Here is a 20,492-nt window from a genome sequence, read left to right as displayed (position 1 = left end):
TCTCAGACTGGAGGCCTGTGACTAATGGTGTGCCTCAGGGATCTGTGTTGGGGTCATTGTTGTTTGTTGTATATATCAATGATCTAGACAATAATGTGGTAAATTGGATTAGTAAGTTTGCGGATGACACTAAGATTGGAAGTGTAGTGGACAGCGAGGAAGGCTTTCAAAACTTGCAGAGGGATCTGGACCAAATGGAAAAATGGTCCAGAAAATGGCAGATGGAATTTAATGCAGACAAGTGTGAGGTGTTGCATTTTGGAAGGACAAATCAAGGGAGGACATACACAGTAAATGGTAGGGCACTGAGTGCGGAGGAACAAAGGGATCTGGGAGTTCAGATACATAATTCCCTGAAAGTAGAGTCACAGGTAGACAGGGTTGTAAAAAAGGCTTTTGGCATTCTGGCATTCATAAATCGAAGTATTGAGTATAGGAGTTGGAATGTTTTGGTGAGGTTGTATAAGTCATTGGTGAGACCAAATTTGGAATATTGTGTGCAGTTCTGGTTGCCGAACTACAGGAAGGATGTCAGTAAGATTGAAAGAGTGCAGAGGAGATTTACTAGAATGTTGCTGGGTCTTCAGGAGTTGAGTTACAGGGAAAGATTGAGCATGTTAGGACTTTATTCCTTGGAGCAGAGAAGAATGAGGGGAGATATGATAGAGGTTTACAAAATGATGAGGGGCATAGACAGGGTTAATGCAAGTAGGCTCTTTCCACCTAGATTAGGAGAGATAAGTACGAGAGGACATGGCTTTAGGGTGAAAGGGGAAAGGTTTAGGGGGGACATTAGAGGGAACTTCTTCACTCAAAGAGTGGTGGGAGTGTGGAATGGGCTGTCATCTGATGTGGTAAATGTGGGCTCGCTCTTAACTTTTAACAGTAAATTGGCTAGATACATGGACGAGAGAGGTCTGGAGGGGTATGGGCTGGGGGCAGGTAAATGGGACTAGCAGAATAATGTTTCGGCACAGACTAGAAGGGCTGAATGGCCTGTTTTCTGTGCTGTAGTTTTCTATGGTTCTATGGTCATGTTACAGCTGTACAAATCATTGGTAAGGCCGCACTTGGTGTACTGTGTGCAGTTCTGGTTGCCATGCTACAGGAAGGATGTGATTCAGTTAGAGAGGGTGCAGAAAAGATTCACAGGAACGCTAACTGGACTGGAGGGCCTGAGTTACAAGGAGAAACTGGATAGGCTGGGACTGTTTTCCCTGGAGCGAAGGAGTTGGGGGAGGTAATGTTATAAAGGTTTATAAAATTATGAGGAGTATTGATAGGGTAGATCGTCAGTCTTCCCACCCACCCCCCCTCCCAAGGGTAGGGGAGTCTTAAACCAGAAGGCATAGGTTTAAGATGAGAGGGGAGAAATTTAAAGGGAATCTGAGGGGCAATTTTTCCCCCACACAGAAGGTGGAGGGTATATGAATTGAGCTGCCAGAGGAGGTAGTAGAGTGGGTACAATTACAATGTGTAAAAGACATTTGGACAGGTACATGGATAAGATATGCTTGGAGCGATGCAGGCCAAACACAGGCAAATGGGATTAACGTAGACAAGCACCTTGGTCAGTATCGATGAGTTTGGCCAAAGGCCCTATTTCCATGCTGTATTACTCCAAGTCTAACAAAAGAAAGCCATTTCACTCCGGCCTAGGTGAAGGCCAAATATTCGATGTGAAGGCCAAATATTCGATGTGAACTCCACCCCAAACAGTTATTCAGCTGCACCATATAGGGAGTGCTCAATACCTTCTCCAAAAAAAACCCAAAATTTTATTGTCAAATATCTTAATGTTGGTTCTCAACAGATCAACCGAGCCAAAAAAATCAGCTTTTTTGTACTTCAATTCCCAACCTTCGTTAAGGAAGTAAGTGATTGTTTCCTACTCATTGTTCACTTGGCATCCTTTATGATTTGTTAAGAATAATAAGTCACACAATCAGCTCCAATTATGCAACAAAACTTGGGCCAATTCATGGAAATACCACTCTTATATTCATTCTCCCTGCTTGGGGAAATAGTTCAAAAAGAACCAAAAACAGGGTAGCTGATATTAGGATCAATTTCAATACACGTTTCTTTGAAGAGACTTCATTGATGGGAGTTTTCAAGAGGACCTGAGGTGTACTTTTTTGTTTAAACACACAGAGTGGTTGATATCCTGAACACTCAGGGTCAGAGGTGGTTGTGGAATCAGATACAATTATGTATAAGGGGCATTTAGACAGGTGCTTTAATAGGCAAGGCATAGAAGTATATGGACCTAATGCAGGCAAATGGAATTAATGTAGATGGGCAAAAACGTCAGCCTGTTTTTGTGCTGTTGACTCTATGATTCTACGTCTCCATGACGGTTATAAGTAATACTCAGCAATGGCTGTATCTGAGAAAATCTTAAGCAAAAAAACAAATGGCTAAAGGAACTCAGTGGGTCAGACAGAATCTGTGGAGGCAGGGAGATAGTCGACATTTCAGGTCGAGGATCTGCATCAGCAATGAGAGTGTAGAGGGGAGATAGCCAGTATAAAAAGGTGAGGGAGAGAGGCGAGGTGGGGGCTGGCAGGTGATAGGTGGATTCAGGTGAGAAGGGGGATGATGGGCAGATGGAGCCAGGAAGGGGGAAGGAAAGGTGGAGGTTAAAATCAGAGACTGGAAGGGGATAAGTGGAGACAACAAAGGGCTGCAGATTCTGGAGTTTGATAAGGAAGGTGATGTAGAACCAGATAAGGGAGGCAGCTGGAACCAGTGGGGGAGATGATAGGAGACACAGTGGGTTCAAGTATGTGGGTGACGGACAGATGGAATCAGGTAGGGGAAAGGGAAGAAACTGGCTCTGTGATTTGATGGTGATGGCGTGCTTTTATTGTTGAAACACTAGGAGACACCTTATTTTAAAATTCACCAGAAATCTTAGAACATTTAGAAAAAGTTAAAAATCTCAGTTATTAAATATAAAGGGGAACACTGACTGTGAGGCTGCTTGCCTCTTGAGAGAGAAATCCATTTTCGCTGTAGCTAGCTTGCTCCAATAGACAGACATTAACCTTGGCTCCAAACATACTTCATTTATCTACTGAAAGTGACAGAAGTTCAAGGATACCAGAGTTTAGTACAAGCCAATCAATGAACCACAACATTTGGTTTCAACACTGCAACAAGGCTGGTTACTCAAAGTGCGATTTGAGCTATCCCCCAGTGAGATTAAAACAGAAATGCTGGAAATACTCAACAGGTTGGGCAGCATCTATAGAAAGAGAATTATTCAAGTTTGAGGTCAAAGAGTCTTCATCAAAACTGGGAAAGAGAAAATAAGTGAGCTGAAATATTAACTCTGTCTCTCTTTCCACAGATGCTGCCTGGCCTGCTGAGTATTTCCTGCATTTTCTGTTTTTATTTTAGATTTGCAGCATCAGTCTTTTTTCCCCCTCAGGTGAGATAACAGAACCATACAGGAAACTGCAACAGCCCCTTGAATCCATACTAATTCTATGCAAGAAAATGCAGCAGAACCACTGTCCTGATGTCTCCCATAATGCAGCATTTTTTTTCCTTTCAAGCACTCATCTAGGTCTATTTTGAACACCATGATTTAATCTGTGTTTACTGGGAACCACAGCATCTTAGGTTCTTAAATGATTGTGTAGGCAGCAGATGGATTGGTTATGATCTTACAAAATTTTCCATATTCTGGAAAGATCCCAATAGATTGGGAAACCACAAATGTAGCATTTTTCAAGAAAAGATAGAGACAGAACACAGAAAACTACAGGCTAGTCAACATAAGATGCCGTTAGGAAAATGTTGGATCCATTACTAAGGAAAGATTGCAAGATGTTTCGAAAATCATAATATAATCAAGCAGATCCAACAGGAAAAGAAAATTGTGTTTTGACAACTTTATTATAGTATTTTGAGAATGTAATTGGCAGGGTGGGTAAAATGAACCTGTAGGTGGGTGTATTTGTATTTCCAAAAAGTATTTGAAAAGTTCCTGTAACAGGACTATTCATGAACACAGGGTGTTGGGCTCGCACAAGAGATTCTGCAGATGCTGGAATCTGGAGCAAAACGCACAAAATGCTGGAGGAACTCAGCAGGTCAGGCAGCTTCTATGGAGAGAAATAAACAGTTGACATTTCTGGTTGAGACCCTTCATCAGGACTGGAAAGGAAGAGGGCAGATGCCAGAATAAAAAGGTAGGGAAAGGGGGGGGAGGAGCACAAGCTGGCAGGTGATAGGAGAGTCCAAGTGAGGTAGGTGGGTGGTGGAGGGGGGATGAAAGGGAGTGATGTGAGAAGCTGAGAGGTGATAGGTGGAAGAGACAAGGGGCTGAAGAAGAAGGAATCCATTAGTAGAGGAGAGGAGAGTAGAGCATGGAATAAAGGAATAGATTGGTGAATGGTCACTGAGCTGAAACACCAACTAAGTTTCTCTCCTTATAGATGCTGTCTGATCTACTGAGTATTTACAACATTTTCCATTTTTGTCACAGAAATCAGAGTTGAAGTAGAATCGGTCATTTTCAGGTTGACAATCTTTAACCAGTGAGGCACTACAAGATCAGCAGTGGGGCCTCAACTATTTGCAACACTAACAACAGGAAAGATTGCATTACAGCCATATTTGTTGACAATACAAAGATAGGTGGAAAACAAATTGTGGAGGAGGAGATCAATAGTTCACAAAGATATGGATAAGTGAGTGGGGAAACAAAATGACAGATAGAGTATAATGTAGGGAAATACGTAGTTATCCATTTTTATAGGGAAGATGGAGATTGCAGAATGCTGTTCCACAGGAAGACCTGGGTGTCCTACAAGGAACAAAGTTAGTGTGGAGGTACACCAAGCATCTTAGGAAGACAAACAGAATGTTACCCTTATTGCAAAAGAATGGAGTATAAAATTATGGAAGTCTTGTCCCAGCTGTCCAGGCTTTAACTGAGACCACACAAACCTCTGCATACAGTTCTGGTCTCCTTTTTTAAAAGAGGAATATATTGCATTGGAGGCAGTTCAGGGAAGTGGTAAAGGGATTGGTGAAGAAACATGAGCTTGTACTTGGTACAGTTTATAAGAATTAGTTTTTTTTTCCTTGTTTAAATTTTGGGATCATTGGCCAGGCTAGCATTCATTAGCCACTCCTAATTGCCCTTGACAAAGTGGTGGTGAGCTGCCACCTTCAACCACTGCAATGTTTCTGTTGAAGGTTGTAAAGAACAGAATTTTGAAGCTCGCAGTTAACCTGAAACTCAGATGCACCAGAAGAGATTGTGCCAGATTGTCCAATTCCCCAACCGATGGTTAAGGGAGTAACTGCCACATTTACTTACATTTCAAGTTGGAGGTGGAGGACACTGTGGTCACTGAACCTCCAACCTTTCACCTCCCTGTGCACTATTCAAACTTGGTTACAGCACTCCAGTGTTGGAGCACTAGTGCAGTGAGGAGCCCTGTCAAGATTGTGATGGAACACGTCTCATTTGCCTAGATAAGTGCAGTACTGACAACAAATAGTACACCACCACCCAGGAGAAAGCAGTACTGTTACCCTATCGTTCATCCTAAATACTCATTCTATCCACAACAGGCATACCATGGCTGCAGTGTGCAGAACCAAACTCCCATATGCTAAAAGGTGAACTCTTGATCTCCCAATCTACCTTGTTGTGGCCCTGGCACTTCATTTGTCTACCTGCACTGCATTTTCTCTGTAACTGTAATACTATATTAGAAACATAGAAAAACTACAGCACAATTCAGGCCCTTCGGCCCACAAAGCTGTGCCGAACATGTCCCTACCCTAGAAATTACTAGGCTTACCCATACCCCTCTATTTTTCTCAGCTCCATGTTCTGCATTCTGTTTTGTTTTTACTACCTTGATGTAATTATGGCATGATTCGTCTGGATGGCATGCAAACAAAAGCTTTCACTGTATCTCAGCACATGTGAACCAATAAACCAATACCAGTACAGGCAGTACCACTGCAGTTACTTGCTTAGGCTGTTCTGACAGCACCTCCCAAACACATAACCTCTACCATCAACTAGGACAAGGCTTCAGCTGTATGACACTGCCACCACCTGCAGGTTCCCCTCCAAATCGCACACTATCCCGACTGAATTACATTCATATTTCTCATGACACGAGAGGCTGTTGCAATCCATTAAGTACATCCTGACTACAAGCAGAATGTGCTAACTCCACAAAGATAGCACCAGGGGTAAGGAATGAACCTGTGCCATTGTGCTGATTGGAAATATATCACAGTCCTTTCATCATTGTTGGGTCTAAACTCAATGATGTTGTTTGAGTACCTTTTGCAGAAGGATTGCAAAGTTTTAAGGTGATGGTGAGTTATCATCCTCTCAATGGCAATTAAGGATGGGTAACAAACGCTGGCCTTGCCAGTAACATGCAATTCCCAAAAAAAAAATGAATAGATAAAAATAAACTTTCTTTCAAAGGGGACTGCATTCTATTACTGGGAAAGAAACAGCAATATGCCCATGACTTCCCAAAATGAACTCTGAGAACTGTCAGAACCATAAAAGCCTCTGCATTTGGCCACATCACATCTAAGAATGAGGATGAATTCTGAACAGAACTGCTGTGAACTTTGTGGTAGCAGCTGTGTAATTAAGGAATCAAGTTGTTACACTGCCTTATAAATGAAATCACCCGTCCATTTTACCCCATACACAATGCTTTAAGTGAGTGGTAATTTCCCAGCAAACCCTCAACCATGTACCACAATTTGTTGAAACAGACAAGAAAATATGGTGAGCAATCATAAAATATACCGAAGAAAAGAATGCGTTTTGACACCATGACAGACTAAGTAATAATAAACATGGAAATGGCACAGACACACCTACACAGTCTACCTTGCAAGCTTCTTCTCACTAACATCTGTGAATACGAGCCAAAATTGCAAACTGACTCATATTGTACAATATAGACATAGTCATTAATCATTCTCAAAAGCATCAGATATATTTGGTCTTTTCCTGAGAGCTTCATTACTGCAACTAACTCCATTCACTTCATGTTTCATTAAGGACTGGCTGATTGCACTTGGTACAGTAAAGCTTATGAGATAACATCTGATTTGTAGTGCTGAAGATCTGTGTTCCAAAACGAACTGCAAATCAAGCCAAACCATTACAAAACTGGCACCTGCTCAGCAATGTGGAAAACTTCCTAGGTTATGATCTATTCACAAAAAGTGAGACAAATCCAAGTCAGCTCGTTACCACCTGAGTGGTCTGCTCTCAATCACCGGCAGAACAATAGCAGAAATGATCAATCAATAAACTGCCCAGGGTTGCTAGTTTGGGTACAGACTGCACTTGAGTCTTGTTCAAGCCGGCAGATCACCCTTCATCATCCGAAGTGCAATTACGGAAATGCAATGTATGTTTGTTGCCCAAGCACATGAATGAATTAAAGAGATTTCACATATTCAAGACTTGTAGAAATTGATTTTGTGTCAAGGATACAAGTAATGCATATTACGTGAACACTTAAATTATCATGGCCTCTACTTTTAAGGACATGTTTGAATCTAAAGTCTCACCTTGACATTGCTTGTTTTTTTTTGAAGAAATTATTCTTTCCACATCAAAACTGCCATCTTATTATCACTTCAAACCAAGCAAGAGAGAATTTGAGAAATCTGTTCTGCATCCTTAATTTCAATATTCTACCTCATTTCCCACCCCTCCAGTTTTATTGTGAGGAAGGATAGAACAGGACAGCACAGAAACAGGCCCTTCAGCCCACAATGCCTGTGGTAACTACAATGCCAATTTAGACAGCACATCTGCCTGTACAATGGTCTATATTTCTCCATTCCCTCCTGTTCATGTGTCTGTCTAAATGCCTCTTAAGTGTTGCTGTCTTATCTCCTTCGACCACCTCCCCTAGCAGGATACTCCAGGCACCAACCACATAAAAAAAAAATTGCCTTTTAAATCTCCTTTGAACTTTCCCCCTCTCACCTTAAAGCTAGTCCCGCTAACATTTCACATTTCCACCCTGAGAAATGGAATCCACGTTTGTCCAAACTCTGCTGAAAGCTAACACTTTCTAATCCAGGCAACTTCCAGGTGAACCTGTTCTGTACCCTCTCCAAAGCCTCCACATCCTTCCTCTAATGTAGTGACCAGAACTGTACACGATACTCCAAATGTGGCCTAACCAAAGTTTTATACAGCTGCAACATGACTTCTCAACTTTTATACAAAACACCCCAACCAATAAAGGCAAATATGCTGTACTCCTCCTTTACCACCCTATCTGTCTGTGTTGCCATTTTCAGAGAGCTATGCATTTTACCCCTCATGATCCCTCTGTACAGTAATGTTCCCAAGGGTCCTGCCATTTACGGTATTACTTTCTTCTTGCATTTGATGTCCCAAAGTGCAACACCTCACACTTGTCCAGATTAAACTCTATCTGCCATTTCCCTGCCCCCATTTCCAACTGGTCTATATCCTGCTGAATCCTTTGACAACCTTCCTCAACTCCACCAATTTTTGTGCTGTCTGTAAACTTTCTAATCAGCCCACTTAGATTGTCATCCAAATTTTATCACAAACCAAGATCTCAGCACTGATCCTTGTGAAATATCACTGATCACAGACCTCCAGTCAGAATGACACCCCTCTACTACTACCCTCTGTTTTCTATGGCCAAGCCAATTTTGAATCCACTCTACCAAGTCTTCATGGATCCCATGTGCCTTAATCTTCTGGATCAGCCTAACATGAGCAACCTTGTCAAAAGCTTTATTGAAGTTCATGTATACAATATCCACTGCCCTACCCTCAATCATTACTGTCACCTCCTCAAAAATATCAATCAAGCTTGGAAGTTTGATTCAAATGACAGTCACTTAACTGCAAGAAAACAATGAAGTCCTCCTGTGCACACTTTCAGGCCTCAGCAGACATTTTTATACTGAGAGAGAACTTTACATAAACTGCAAGGTACACGGTCACAGTCTTTCTGCCAGGGTAGGGGAGGTTGTAGCTTTAGGACATAGATTTCAGATGAGGGGAAAGATTTGAAAGGAATGTGAAGGGCAACTTTTTCCTCAGTGGGGGTGGGTTTATAGAACAGGCTGCCAGAGGAAGTGGCAGAGGTGGGTACAATTACAATGTTTGAAAGACATTTGGACAGGTACATGGATAGAAAAAGGTTTAGAGGGATATAGGCCAAAAGCAGGCAATTGGAACTAACTCGGATAGACATCCTGGTCAGCATAGATGAGTTGGGCCGAATGACTTTATGACTCTTGCTGGAAGACTATGAATCCTGGTCATAATTTGACTATTGAATAGTACATACTCCAGAATATAGCCCCCACCTTGGCAGTATGCGTGCAAATTTCACTTACACAGTAGTGGTACAAACACCTTGAGCAGGCCGGAGTGGCTAACAGTCCTACTTCTTATTTTCTTAATCACTATATCAGATTCCTCGGAGCAGAGAAGAATGAGGGGAGATATGATAGAGGTTTATAAAATGATGAGGGGCATAGACAGGGTTAATGCAAGTAGGCACTTTCCACCTAGATTAGGAGAGATAAGTACGAGAGGACATGACTTTAGGGTGAAAGGGGAAAGGTTTGGGGGAACATTAGAGGGAACTTCTTCACTCAAAGAGTGGTGGGAGTGTGGAATGGGCTCCCATCTGATGTGGTAAATGCGGGCTCGCTCTTAACTTTTAACAGTAAATTGGATAGATACATGGACGAGAGAGGTCTGGAGGGGTAATGGGCTGGGGGCAGGTAAATGGGACTAGCCAAATAATGTTTCAGCACAGACTACAAGGGCCGAATGGCCTGTTTTCTGTGCTGTAGTTTTTCTATGGTTCTATCTAACACACACAGAGCAGAGTAACTCAATCTCAAAAATTAGAACAAAGATTTAGAAAACAGAGTGAAAAGTAAAATCTTTTCTAGAGCAACAGTTGCGAAAATTGACGTGAAAAGGTTAGGCAGGCAAAGTTTTGGTCAGTATGCAGTGATTTAAAATCATTAAAAGATCTACTCATGTGGAGAGGATGGGAGGGAGGGAATGGGGTGTGGGATCACACCGTACTCAAGTAATCATAAAACAGTGTCACAATTCAGGAATCAGGTGGTCAGCCAGTAACATTAGATTTATAAAACATTATCATCTTCAGCATTAAAAAGGTATCAGATTGCTCAAAACTTGATTAAGCCGGAGAGATTTTAATAAAACTGGTCACTTCCTCCCTTATCTTTGGTCACCTTCACCAGATCTTAAGTGAGGAAATGAGATTGACCACAAATAGATTCCTCTAGTAAATGTAATAATCTTCCTTGGGATTAGGTTATCCATACATTTCAAATTGGCTGCACTAAAGCAGAATTCACATCTCTAGAGCAGCATCCAGTTTCCCAGGAAAATATTTAACTTTCATTCCTCGCTGTGTAACAGTAAGCTGGAACCAAAACCAATAATACAATTTAGTTTAGGGTACGACAAGTTTCAACAGTTTTCTCATGACACAAACCTTCCATTCTGCCACAAAATTGTACCTGCCAACACCTTGGCACACAATATAACATGGGTCAGCCAAGCAAGGTGGTAACACCACCTTCTGCGTTTGAATAAGCTTGGATCATACTGAAACTTTGATTCCCTCATAAGGTAACTTGATTTGCTACAAATGGCTCGTCAGGTGTGGAACTGCACTCACTGGTGATGTTGTGCAAACGTCAGCCATTCAGACACGCTGAGGCTGAGCAGGGCGTTGGGGATGGGTGCAAATATGTTTAAGTGGCAACGCATCAGAGAAGATGGCTGGTGGTGAGTTGCCAGAGAAAATTTACAAGTAATTCCTTGTGCCAACGATCAAAAAAAATAAATGGAACACGTTCATTATGTAAATATAACAAGGTGAATATTCACTAAAACATGACAACTTATTATACTTCAATGATTGGCTGAGGATTAAAGCTTAGATGTGAATCTCACTTTAGTAATTACCTTTGTTCTTTTGACAGGTCATCCTATTTATCTGATTATGCCACAACCCATCACGCTCAAGAACTAAGCATCAAAAGTAGCAGCAGAGGGGGAACAGCATGATTATTGTTCAGCACACGACGGAGGAGGAGGAGGATCAAGGTGGTTGCTCAGAGGTTACTGCCACAGACGAAATAGTTCTGGACTTTGGCCAGAGTGGTCTGACTACTCCAATACTGCAGATTGAATTGTAACATTTCACTGAGGAATGGTAAAAATGGATGCTCAATTTTTGATAATTGAGCCAAATACAAGATTACACAGAATGAAACTTCAAACTGAAACATTTCCACAAGATCAAATGATGAGGATGGTATTGACCACTTATTATACACTTCCAATTGAGTGGAATTTATAAACAAAACTGGGATCCATTTATGGGTGTATGAACATAAAGGGAACCAAGCTGACTGATCAGCAACCACTACAATTGTAGAAACTGTAATTGTGAATTATAAAGAAAACTTGTGCAACAAAACCCGTTCTACCAGCAATAAATGTAAGCAATGACAGTTTCAATGTAACAGTAAGCAATGCAATTGTGGTAGGTTATGTTGACTGGGCTGCACAAAACTAGAAGCCTGGTGCACAATGTTTTAAAGACTTAAACTACACAACATTGATGAGAATTATTTTCCTGCAGAAATGGTGGACCTGTGGAATAGGTTTGCATTTTATCAACAAATACCTTCAGAAAGAACTGGATGTAAACCTATTTTAGTTGAAGGATTTAACAATTAACATAATGGCAATAATATAGTGGTTTGTGGATATTAGTGGGCTGATTTTGCAGCCAGTGAAGGAACAGCCATCAGCTGCCCACAGACTTTTCAGAAGCTTCTGAATGGCAACGAGCTGTTGGATTTTGTGTGGCAGCCGCTACATGGGAAATGTGGTGTGCATGAGCAAGAAAGCAACAGTGTGTCTCTGAATCCAATCAGACTGAAGAATTCACTATTAAACAGAGCCTAAACTGTTAAATATAAACTAGGCTTAAATTCACGTATGGAAGGGAAAGAGAGGGAACTAAAAATGAGGTTCAGAGAAATGAAACAGACTGAAAGGGTAAAAGAATTCTTTACTTTTAAGCTCTAAGGTCTATTAACAGAAGAGTTCGGCATAGGAACAGGCCCTTCAGCCCACCATGTCTGTGCCAACCACATCTCAAAGAATGAAATGCCGTACATGATACATCTGAAAACCATTAAAAAATTCATAAATCCTGCCTTCTGTCGCTTAAATGACAACTTTACTTTTATATAGTGCCTGATGGATAAAGTAAAATCAACAATGAGAGAGAGGCCAGAAATGGAGAAGTGTCAGTTCATCAGCAACTCTAGAAAAATATTCCACCAGAATATACAAGGCAGCTTTCAGTTTGCCAGATCCAATGGATGACAATATTCATTTTACTTTGTGGTGTCAAGATCAGCCTTGTAGCTTTCTGCTTTCCCCTTTTACTTACTTGAATTACTTAGTCTGACACGGAAATAATTTTGATTCATTGGAAGGAATTTTTCATTATGCCTGCAGATCCCAAATAGTATTCACAACTACAAGCCTACATAATAAATATCATACAACATGCTTGCATCAAATCTTTGTTAGAATAAAACTTCAATCAGCAGCTGTGATAAAGAAACAGAACATCTGCAACACTATCAGAGAGAAACCATAAGGTTTTGATTGGTCGCCAAAGGTTCTGATGCAACCAAGTCTATGGTCAAAGGTTTTAAATTCCGTGTCAATATGCTTACAAGGTTACAAATGGCTGACTTATGGACATGCCGTACATGTGAAAGAGCATTTGGGAGACCGGTGGGATGGATGGGGATGGAATTGCTGGCCGCTGGGGTACTGCAGGCATCTTCTGCCGGGTGGGAATGGGCATTTCTGCGTGCTTTCCCACCCCACCCCCACAAGCCACAACAGTGGTTCAAGCCAAGCAGAGCTGAGAGCGCTGAGCAAACTCACTCGCTCACTCACAGAGTCAATGAAGCCGGCTGGCAGCTGAACTTCCCACTCTTGCTCACTCCTCCTTCACAGCTGTATCTGTGAAGGACATCCACAAACTGTGCTCATTTCTAACCGTTCAGTTTATGAACAGTTCTCAGGAAGGGACCCTGTCATAACCTGAGGACTGCCTGTACAAACATCATTTATGGCTCAGCACATTGACACCACCCACCAGCAGTCGAGAGCATAATTTTAGAATCACATTATGTTCCCCAAGCAATGAAATGCTCAGGAGGTAACCACCACAAAACCTTGTGCAGAGTATTTATTATAAAGGCCATTGTGCACTTACATTACCAGAGCACCTCACTCTATGAGCATTTTGCTTTTGAATAAATTTATTCTGTCACCTAATGCACATCCATGATAATATATCACAAGTCAATGCACAGCTGCTGTACAACTCTTCCTGCTGATTTGTCATTATCCAATGAGTTTCTCATTCTCAAATCATTTCTCTTGTGGTACAAATAATTTATATTTTATACACTGTTGCATTGAAATGTTGCCTTTATGGAAAACTTGTTTGGATTTACTTTCATACGGCTTCATCTTCTCATATTCTCTGACACAAGTTTCGACTTGTTTTCCCTTTTCTTCAGGTTATTTCCAGAGTAGAATGCAAAAGCAACCAGTTCAGGGTTCAGTTGAAATTTTGGAATGACATTTGAAGTCATGAACCACCCTTGTGCTGATGACAGGACTTGTTCTCCAATTACCCATTGGATGGTCTCATTCCCCATGCAATGTCCTCAGGAAATTACATCACGTTGCTCAGAGACACATCCACTGTTTCACATGCCCTGAACAACTACGTTTGTATAGGCAGCAGCATTATTTAAAGGAACCTCTCCTAGCTCTAGAAATCTGATTCAAGTTGATCCCTTTAGATTCTGGAACAGATGTTCACTCGAGAGCCCATTTTGAAGTGCATCAAGAATGCAGTAACTTGGGTCAGCCTTAGACAGGTGTCAGGAAGGAGGGTGGAGTCCATGCCCTGTAAGTGCTGTTTGAGGCAGGGACTGAAGACAATGACTTCAATTTTCTCAATATTTGGTAGAACACTTTTTGCCTGTCCAGAAATAGACGTCAACTTTGACCAATCAACATAATGCTGTAAGTAAGCTGAAACAGAGTGCACACAAGGACAGGACATTTACCTATTGCAATCCAATCTGTTCATATTCACAGAGATACAGCACGGACACAGACCCCGCAACCCACTAAGTCCACGCCAACCATCAACCACTCACTTACACTAATCCTGTTTTTTATCCCACATTCTCATCCACATCCAGCACAGCTGTAACTGTGTGCTGGAAATGGAGGGAATGAATGGTAACATGGTGGGTATGGGACCAACCTAGCAGGTTGCTTTGCCCTGGATAGTGCCTTGAGTGTTATGGGAGCTGCACTCACCCAGGCAAATGGAGAGAATTCCAATACACTCCTGACTTTTGCCTTGTAGGTGATGGAAAGGATTTGGGGTTTCAAGAGGCAAGTCACTTGCCAGGGGAAATCCAGCCTCTGACATGCACTTGCAGCCCAGTATTTATTAGCTGGTGCAGCTGAGTTGGATGGTAAACCCAGGACACGAACGATGGGGGACCCAGCAATGGTCACTGCCTGGCATTTTGCACCATGAATGTTGCTTACCACTTCTCAGCCTATGGCTGAATCTGCCTCAGACTGTTGCATGCAGGCATGGATTGCTTCATTTGCTCAGGAGTTCAAAATGGAATATAACATTTAGAACATGGATAGGATACAGCATAGGAACAGGCTTTTCAGCCCAGTGTTGTGCTGAGCTAATGATGCCTAATTATACTAATCCTTTCTGCCCGTACATGGTCTGTATCCCTCCATTCTCTGCATATTTGTGTGCCTAAGAGTCTCTGAAACACCTCTGTTGTGTATCCGCCTCCACCACCACCACCCCGGCAGCGCATTCCAGGCACTAGCCATTCCGTATATGAAAAAAACTTGCCCCACATATCTCCTTTGAACTTTCCCCTCTCACCTTAAATGCATACTCTCCAGTATTAGACATTTCGACTCTGGGAAAAAGATACCAGCTGTGTAATCTATCTGTGCCTCTCATAATTTTATAAACTTTTATCAGGTCTCATCTCAGCCTCCACTGCTCCAGAGAAGACAACCCTAATTCGTCCAACCTCTCCGTATAGCACCTGCCCTCTAATCCAGGGAGCATCCTGGTAAAATGCTGATGATTGCCTTGCTTTGGGTGTGGGAGAATGGACCTCCAACCATTACATCTACCTTTATGGAGGGAGGACTCAACCACTGGATTATTTTCCCTTTCCTGCCGCTTGACTTCTGTTTTACCAAGGCCCTCTATTATCACTTGGTCAAATGCTCTCTTGAAGAAAGGGGCAGTCACTCTCACCTCTGGAATTCAGCCATTTGGTCCAAGGTTAGGCCAAGGTTGTGAGCAAGTGGTCATGATAAAAACCCAGACTGGGTATTGACGAGCAGGTAATTGATGAAAACGTTCTGTTTGGTATCGCTGTCAACGACACCTCCTCTCACTTTACTTATGATTGAGAGGGTCCTGGGTTATGTCAAAAGTTTCAGGTTGCATGGCTGCCAAGACCTTGCAGGGAGCAGGGGGTTGGAAGGAGAGAGGTGGTCAGGGACAGGACATACAGTCAGGGACCGGCCCCAAAGAGGGCTATGGCAGTGGTGGGTGGGCAGCCTTATTAAAGAGCAGCTGGAGAGTTGGGAAGCACTGAGGAAATCGAGAAGGAAAAGGTGATGGGGTAAAATGGAAGGATGTGAACGAAGGGAAAGGGAGGATATTGAGGGAAGAAGTCAGGAAACTTGAGAACTGAAGGGAAGAGACCAAGATGGTAGGGGAGGGTGGCGGGTGGTCAAGGAAAAGTACATAGACAAGATTGCCTACACACTGTGTCCATGCTACACATATGATGTGTCATGCATGTCTGTGATCAGAGTTTGTGTGCACGTGAACCTATAGACAGCACGTATGCGTGTCCTTGTGATTACTGTGCATAGGATCAGAGTGTGTCTGTTCACATGTGGTCTGAGTGTGTATGCACAAGCTGTCATTGCATATACAAGTGTGCCTGTCTGTATAGGGGAGCCTCGTCTCCGATTGGTCTGGATCATCCCACCCCCTTCATCACCCACCTACCTTCCCCATCTCACCTGGACTCACCTATCACCTGTCAGCCTGTGCTCCTCCCCCTCCCTCGACCTTCTTATTCTGGCTTCTGCCCTCTTCCTTTCCAGTCCTGATGAAGGGGCTCGACCCGAAATGTCGACTGTTTATTTCCCTCCATGGATGCTACCTGACCTGCTGAGTTCCTCCAGTATTTTTTGTCTGTAGCTTTTGGATCTTCTTACCTCTGGACCAAGACCTTGCTGTGTTAGGACCTATGCTGGTGAGCAACAGCCACCCCACATTAAATAATTCACACACTGACATCTTCCACTCCTCAGTACTGGAGTGCAAGTCAGTCATGTGCAATCTGCTTGAACACTCCAAGAACACCACCATGTTGCATCTTCAGGTTGGCCCCCTCATTGTCATGTGTGCCTGGTGCTCCTTCCTGTCCAATGATTTCTGTTTTACGAGGACTCATTACCGTCACTTGGTCAAATGCTCTCTTGAAGAAAGGGGCAGTCGCTCTTGCTTCTGGAATTCTGATTGGTCCACTCCTCACTCAAACAGTTGATCACCTGGCTTGACTGTAGTGGTGGAGTGATGCATATTCCAGGCCATGAGATTACAAGTTGTGGCCATGTACAATTCCACAGCTGCTGCTGATCCACGTTAGCTCATTTAAAGAAAGACTTTGCTATGAATTTTTGCTAAGCATGTTTTAATGCTCTTTGTTTTTCCCTCCTGGGTTCATTGCAGCATGAATTTTTGAGGATTTCACTTTAGTTCCCAAAGACCCAATAGAGGCAATAATAGATGGCAACATTGCATGGATCTGTGTTACTGGTCATTAGGGGTTCCAAAGAGAGAAATGTGCTTGCTGCCAAAAATAATACAATAAATATACACACATAGAATGGCTATAATATCTATGGGCAGCTGTAACTCCAGATTCTGTCATCAGATACATTAGCAGATACATTAGTGCCTTATTATTTCTTTCTCCACGTGCAGCTCAACTGAAACACAAAGCATTCCTTACCTGTTGGTGGCTTGAGTATTGGTGGTGGGATCAATGGGACAATGATGGGAGTACCCCCATGGTCCTTCGAACCAGCCGGTGTATCCGACAACCCATTTCCAGCAGTCATGCCTGGAAAACTTGAATTGGAGTTTGATGGCGAAGTAATAACACTGTCTTCAGAGAGTTTTAGTTTTGGCAAGGAATTTTCTACAAAAAAAGATATTATTAAATATTTTCTATTTTCTGGGACATGTTCACTTTAGATTCTCAATTGAAAACTGGTCTTGATCATTATCATAAGCAGTCTCTCAAACTGTAATGGACAAGTACAAATATACTGATATTGTTATCTGGATAGACTTCACAGATTGAATTAAAATATAAAGCAGAAGCAAATCAATGATTAAAATAACCAGGAAGAGTTGGCGGAATACAAGATTGGGAAATCCTGTTTCTTCCAAGCATACCCTTCCCCTTCAGGATTCTGTGCAGGACCCAGACATCTGCTGCAGTCAGATAAAAGTATGAAACTATTCTGCGTTTTCATAAAGTTAGCTCAGGTTTAAGAGATGGGATTACCTTTAAATTAATCTGGTAAAGAAAAACCCTCCAACTTCTTCCCACATCCTTTACCCGTTAGCAAAATAAAAATAACTGAGAAGCTTCAAAGATTTTTAAGAAAATAGGCTTTACATCCAGAGCACAAGCAACTCCCTGAAACTTGCCTGGATAGTAAATTTTAGATGTTTATTCCTTTTATCCATTTGGAGATTATGTTAAATACAATTCAATTTTGATTAAGAAGAAGAAATTTCCGTTTGACCTGCAAGCCACAAATGTTCTGACATGTCAACTGAAACATTAACTGTTTCTCTTTCCACAGATGCTGCCTGACCTGCTCAGTATTTCCAGAGTTTTCTTTAAGCTACAAATATTCATGCAATTTTCTTTAACAAACAAGATTCCTCTTATAAATTTATTGATCATAAATTAAACCACCTTGGAAATTCAAGTTTTGCTCAGCCTGCATAAATTTACTTACTTTTCCCCAGCAATATTTTCCATTGACTTTGAAACTTATACTATTGTTTTGTTCCAGACCCCACAGCAATGACCTAGACCTTGCAGCCTGAGGGTGGGGAAAGCAGAGCTAATCCATCAACTTTATAAGAACTTAATGAAAATAAACAAGGTTACCTGGATGGACCCAACTGGATTGTTTATACATAAAGCCTTCAGGACTCAATGGATCAAATGGCCTCATTCTGTACCACACGACTATAACACGAGGCAGCTACTCACTAACAAGTCTCACAGGTGACTATCATACCACACGGAACATCACTTCAGAAGAGTTCTGACAATGGATCTTCGCCTTAAAATGTCAACTGTTTCTGCAGATGTTGCCTGGTCTGCTGAGTGTTTCCAGCAATTTGATTTTATTATTGATGATTATGATATCCTCACTGAAGAATTAATGGCCATTGATCCATTGCTAACAATGTAGTCAGCAAAGATGAGACATTAACAGCCCAGCTCATTCCTCCTCGTTTGTATGCTTTACCTCATATGATGCTTTCAAAGTGATTTTAATACCTGGTACATTAACTCCAAAACCTTCTCTAAGTCACATATCCTACCTTAAATTTGCACAAGTGCAGCATTTGCAGCTTCACATGTTACAAAATGTAATGGCAGACACTTTACAAAGCATGAATATATTAAAATCAATGGGAAGCTTATCAATATTCAGAACACCAACAAATGACATTTATGCAAAATGGCAAATTACATACATCTCCAGCAACAATTTGAATTCATATAGTTTGTGTAGTTTGCTTTTGTTTGGGGGGGGGGGGGGTGTGGCAAGAGGAAGAACCACCCCCAAGGCATGTCAAATGCTTTTTATGGCAGCTATCTTTTGTGAAGTAGCCAGCGCAGATGTGGTGTATCCAGCCTCTCCTCGTATTGTTTGTGCTCTGCTGCATGTAGAGAGTGATATCCAGTGGTGGCAACCACTCTTTGCCAAGCACCTGCGCTCTGTCCGCCATAGCCTTCTGGAGCTCCCGGTTGCTAGCCATTTTAATTCCCCTCCCCATTCTCACACTGACCTGTCTGTCCTCAGCCTCCACCACTGCCAGGGTGGGGCCAAACGCAAACTAGAGGAACAGTACCTATTATTCCGCCTGGGTAGTCTGCAACCTGACGGCATGAACATTGAATTCTCCAATTTCAGGTCACTGCTCCCCCCTGTCCCTTTTCTATCTCCTCCTGATCCCTCCAGTTCATCCAACACTCACCCCAGCCCCCCCATCACCCTGTTTCTTACCCCTCCTCTACCCACTCCATCTGCCCATCACCCACACAGTCCTTCCACTGGGCCCCCTCCCCCACTGTTCCCATCTACCCTCCCCACCTCTCATTTGGTTCCATTCTCCACCTTCCCTTCCTATCAGATTCCATCATCTTCAGCCTTTTGTTGCCTCCACTTAACAGCTCCCAGCCTCTGTCGCTACTTCCCTCCTCCATCTGCCTATCACCCCTCCTCATCTGGATTCACTTACCGCTTGCCAACTCCTCCTCCACCTCCTTCCACTCACCTCTTCATACTAGCTATCTCCCTTCTATTTTAAAGTCCAGATGGGGTCTCGGCCCAAGTCATCAACTGTCCATTTCCCTCCACAGATGGATCCTGACCCAATGAGTTCCTCCAGAATTTTGTTTGTTGTCAAATTCCAACATCTGCAGTCTCTTGCGTCTCCATATCCAGTGGTGGAATGGGCAGATTGGGCATACTGGCATCTGATCTCCAGCTCACCTCTGACTTCCGTATTTCACCGTGCAACTGCAATGAGCTGAACAGCAAATTTTGGGACCTCTAACAATGCAGCAGAGAAGCCCCGCCTGCAATACCCCTCTGAAATAGGCCTCACTACAATTTTGCTGGCTGACAAAGAATCTTAAAATGCCACCTAATGTCTGTAACATTGAGGCACTTTTAAAACAAAAAATGCAACAAGAACTAAATGGAATTAATAAGTTGGCTGAACACTTTGTTAAGAATGTTAAACAAAATCAAAACATGGTTAACAAAGTGACTGCCTGCAGGCCAATAACCTCCAGTAAACTGAAATCAAATCATAAACACTGAGGAGCCCAGCAAAGTGGATCTCCATCACTGATATGAATTGACAGATTTTACATGCATAGATATCATGGACTTTTTTCTGTTTAAA

General features: G+C 42.3%; 1 protein-coding gene across 6 annotated transcripts in view; it reads right to left on the bottom strand.

Annotated features, from left to right (window-relative positions):
- Window positions 1-20,492, bottom strand: part of sobpa (sine oculis binding protein homolog (Drosophila) a) — a 210,648-nt gene that overhangs the window by 115,292 nt on the left and 74,864 nt on the right. For all 6 annotated transcript variants that reach the window (XM_052025210.1, XM_052025209.1, XM_052025211.1 and 3 more), the window contains exon 3: window positions 17,275-17,463. In XM_052025210.1, the coding sequence (XP_051881170.1) occupies window positions 17,275-17,463 (189 nt within the window). The remainder of the gene's footprint in view (window positions 1-17,274; window positions 17,464-20,492) is intronic.

This window comes from Pristis pectinata, chromosome 10 (assembly GCF_009764475.1).
Source record: "Pristis pectinata isolate sPriPec2 chromosome 10, sPriPec2.1.pri, whole genome shotgun sequence".
NCBI lineage: Eukaryota > Metazoa > Chordata > Chondrichthyes > Rhinopristiformes > Pristidae > Pristis > Pristis pectinata.
This window is presented reverse-complemented; position numbering and strand designations above follow the sequence as displayed.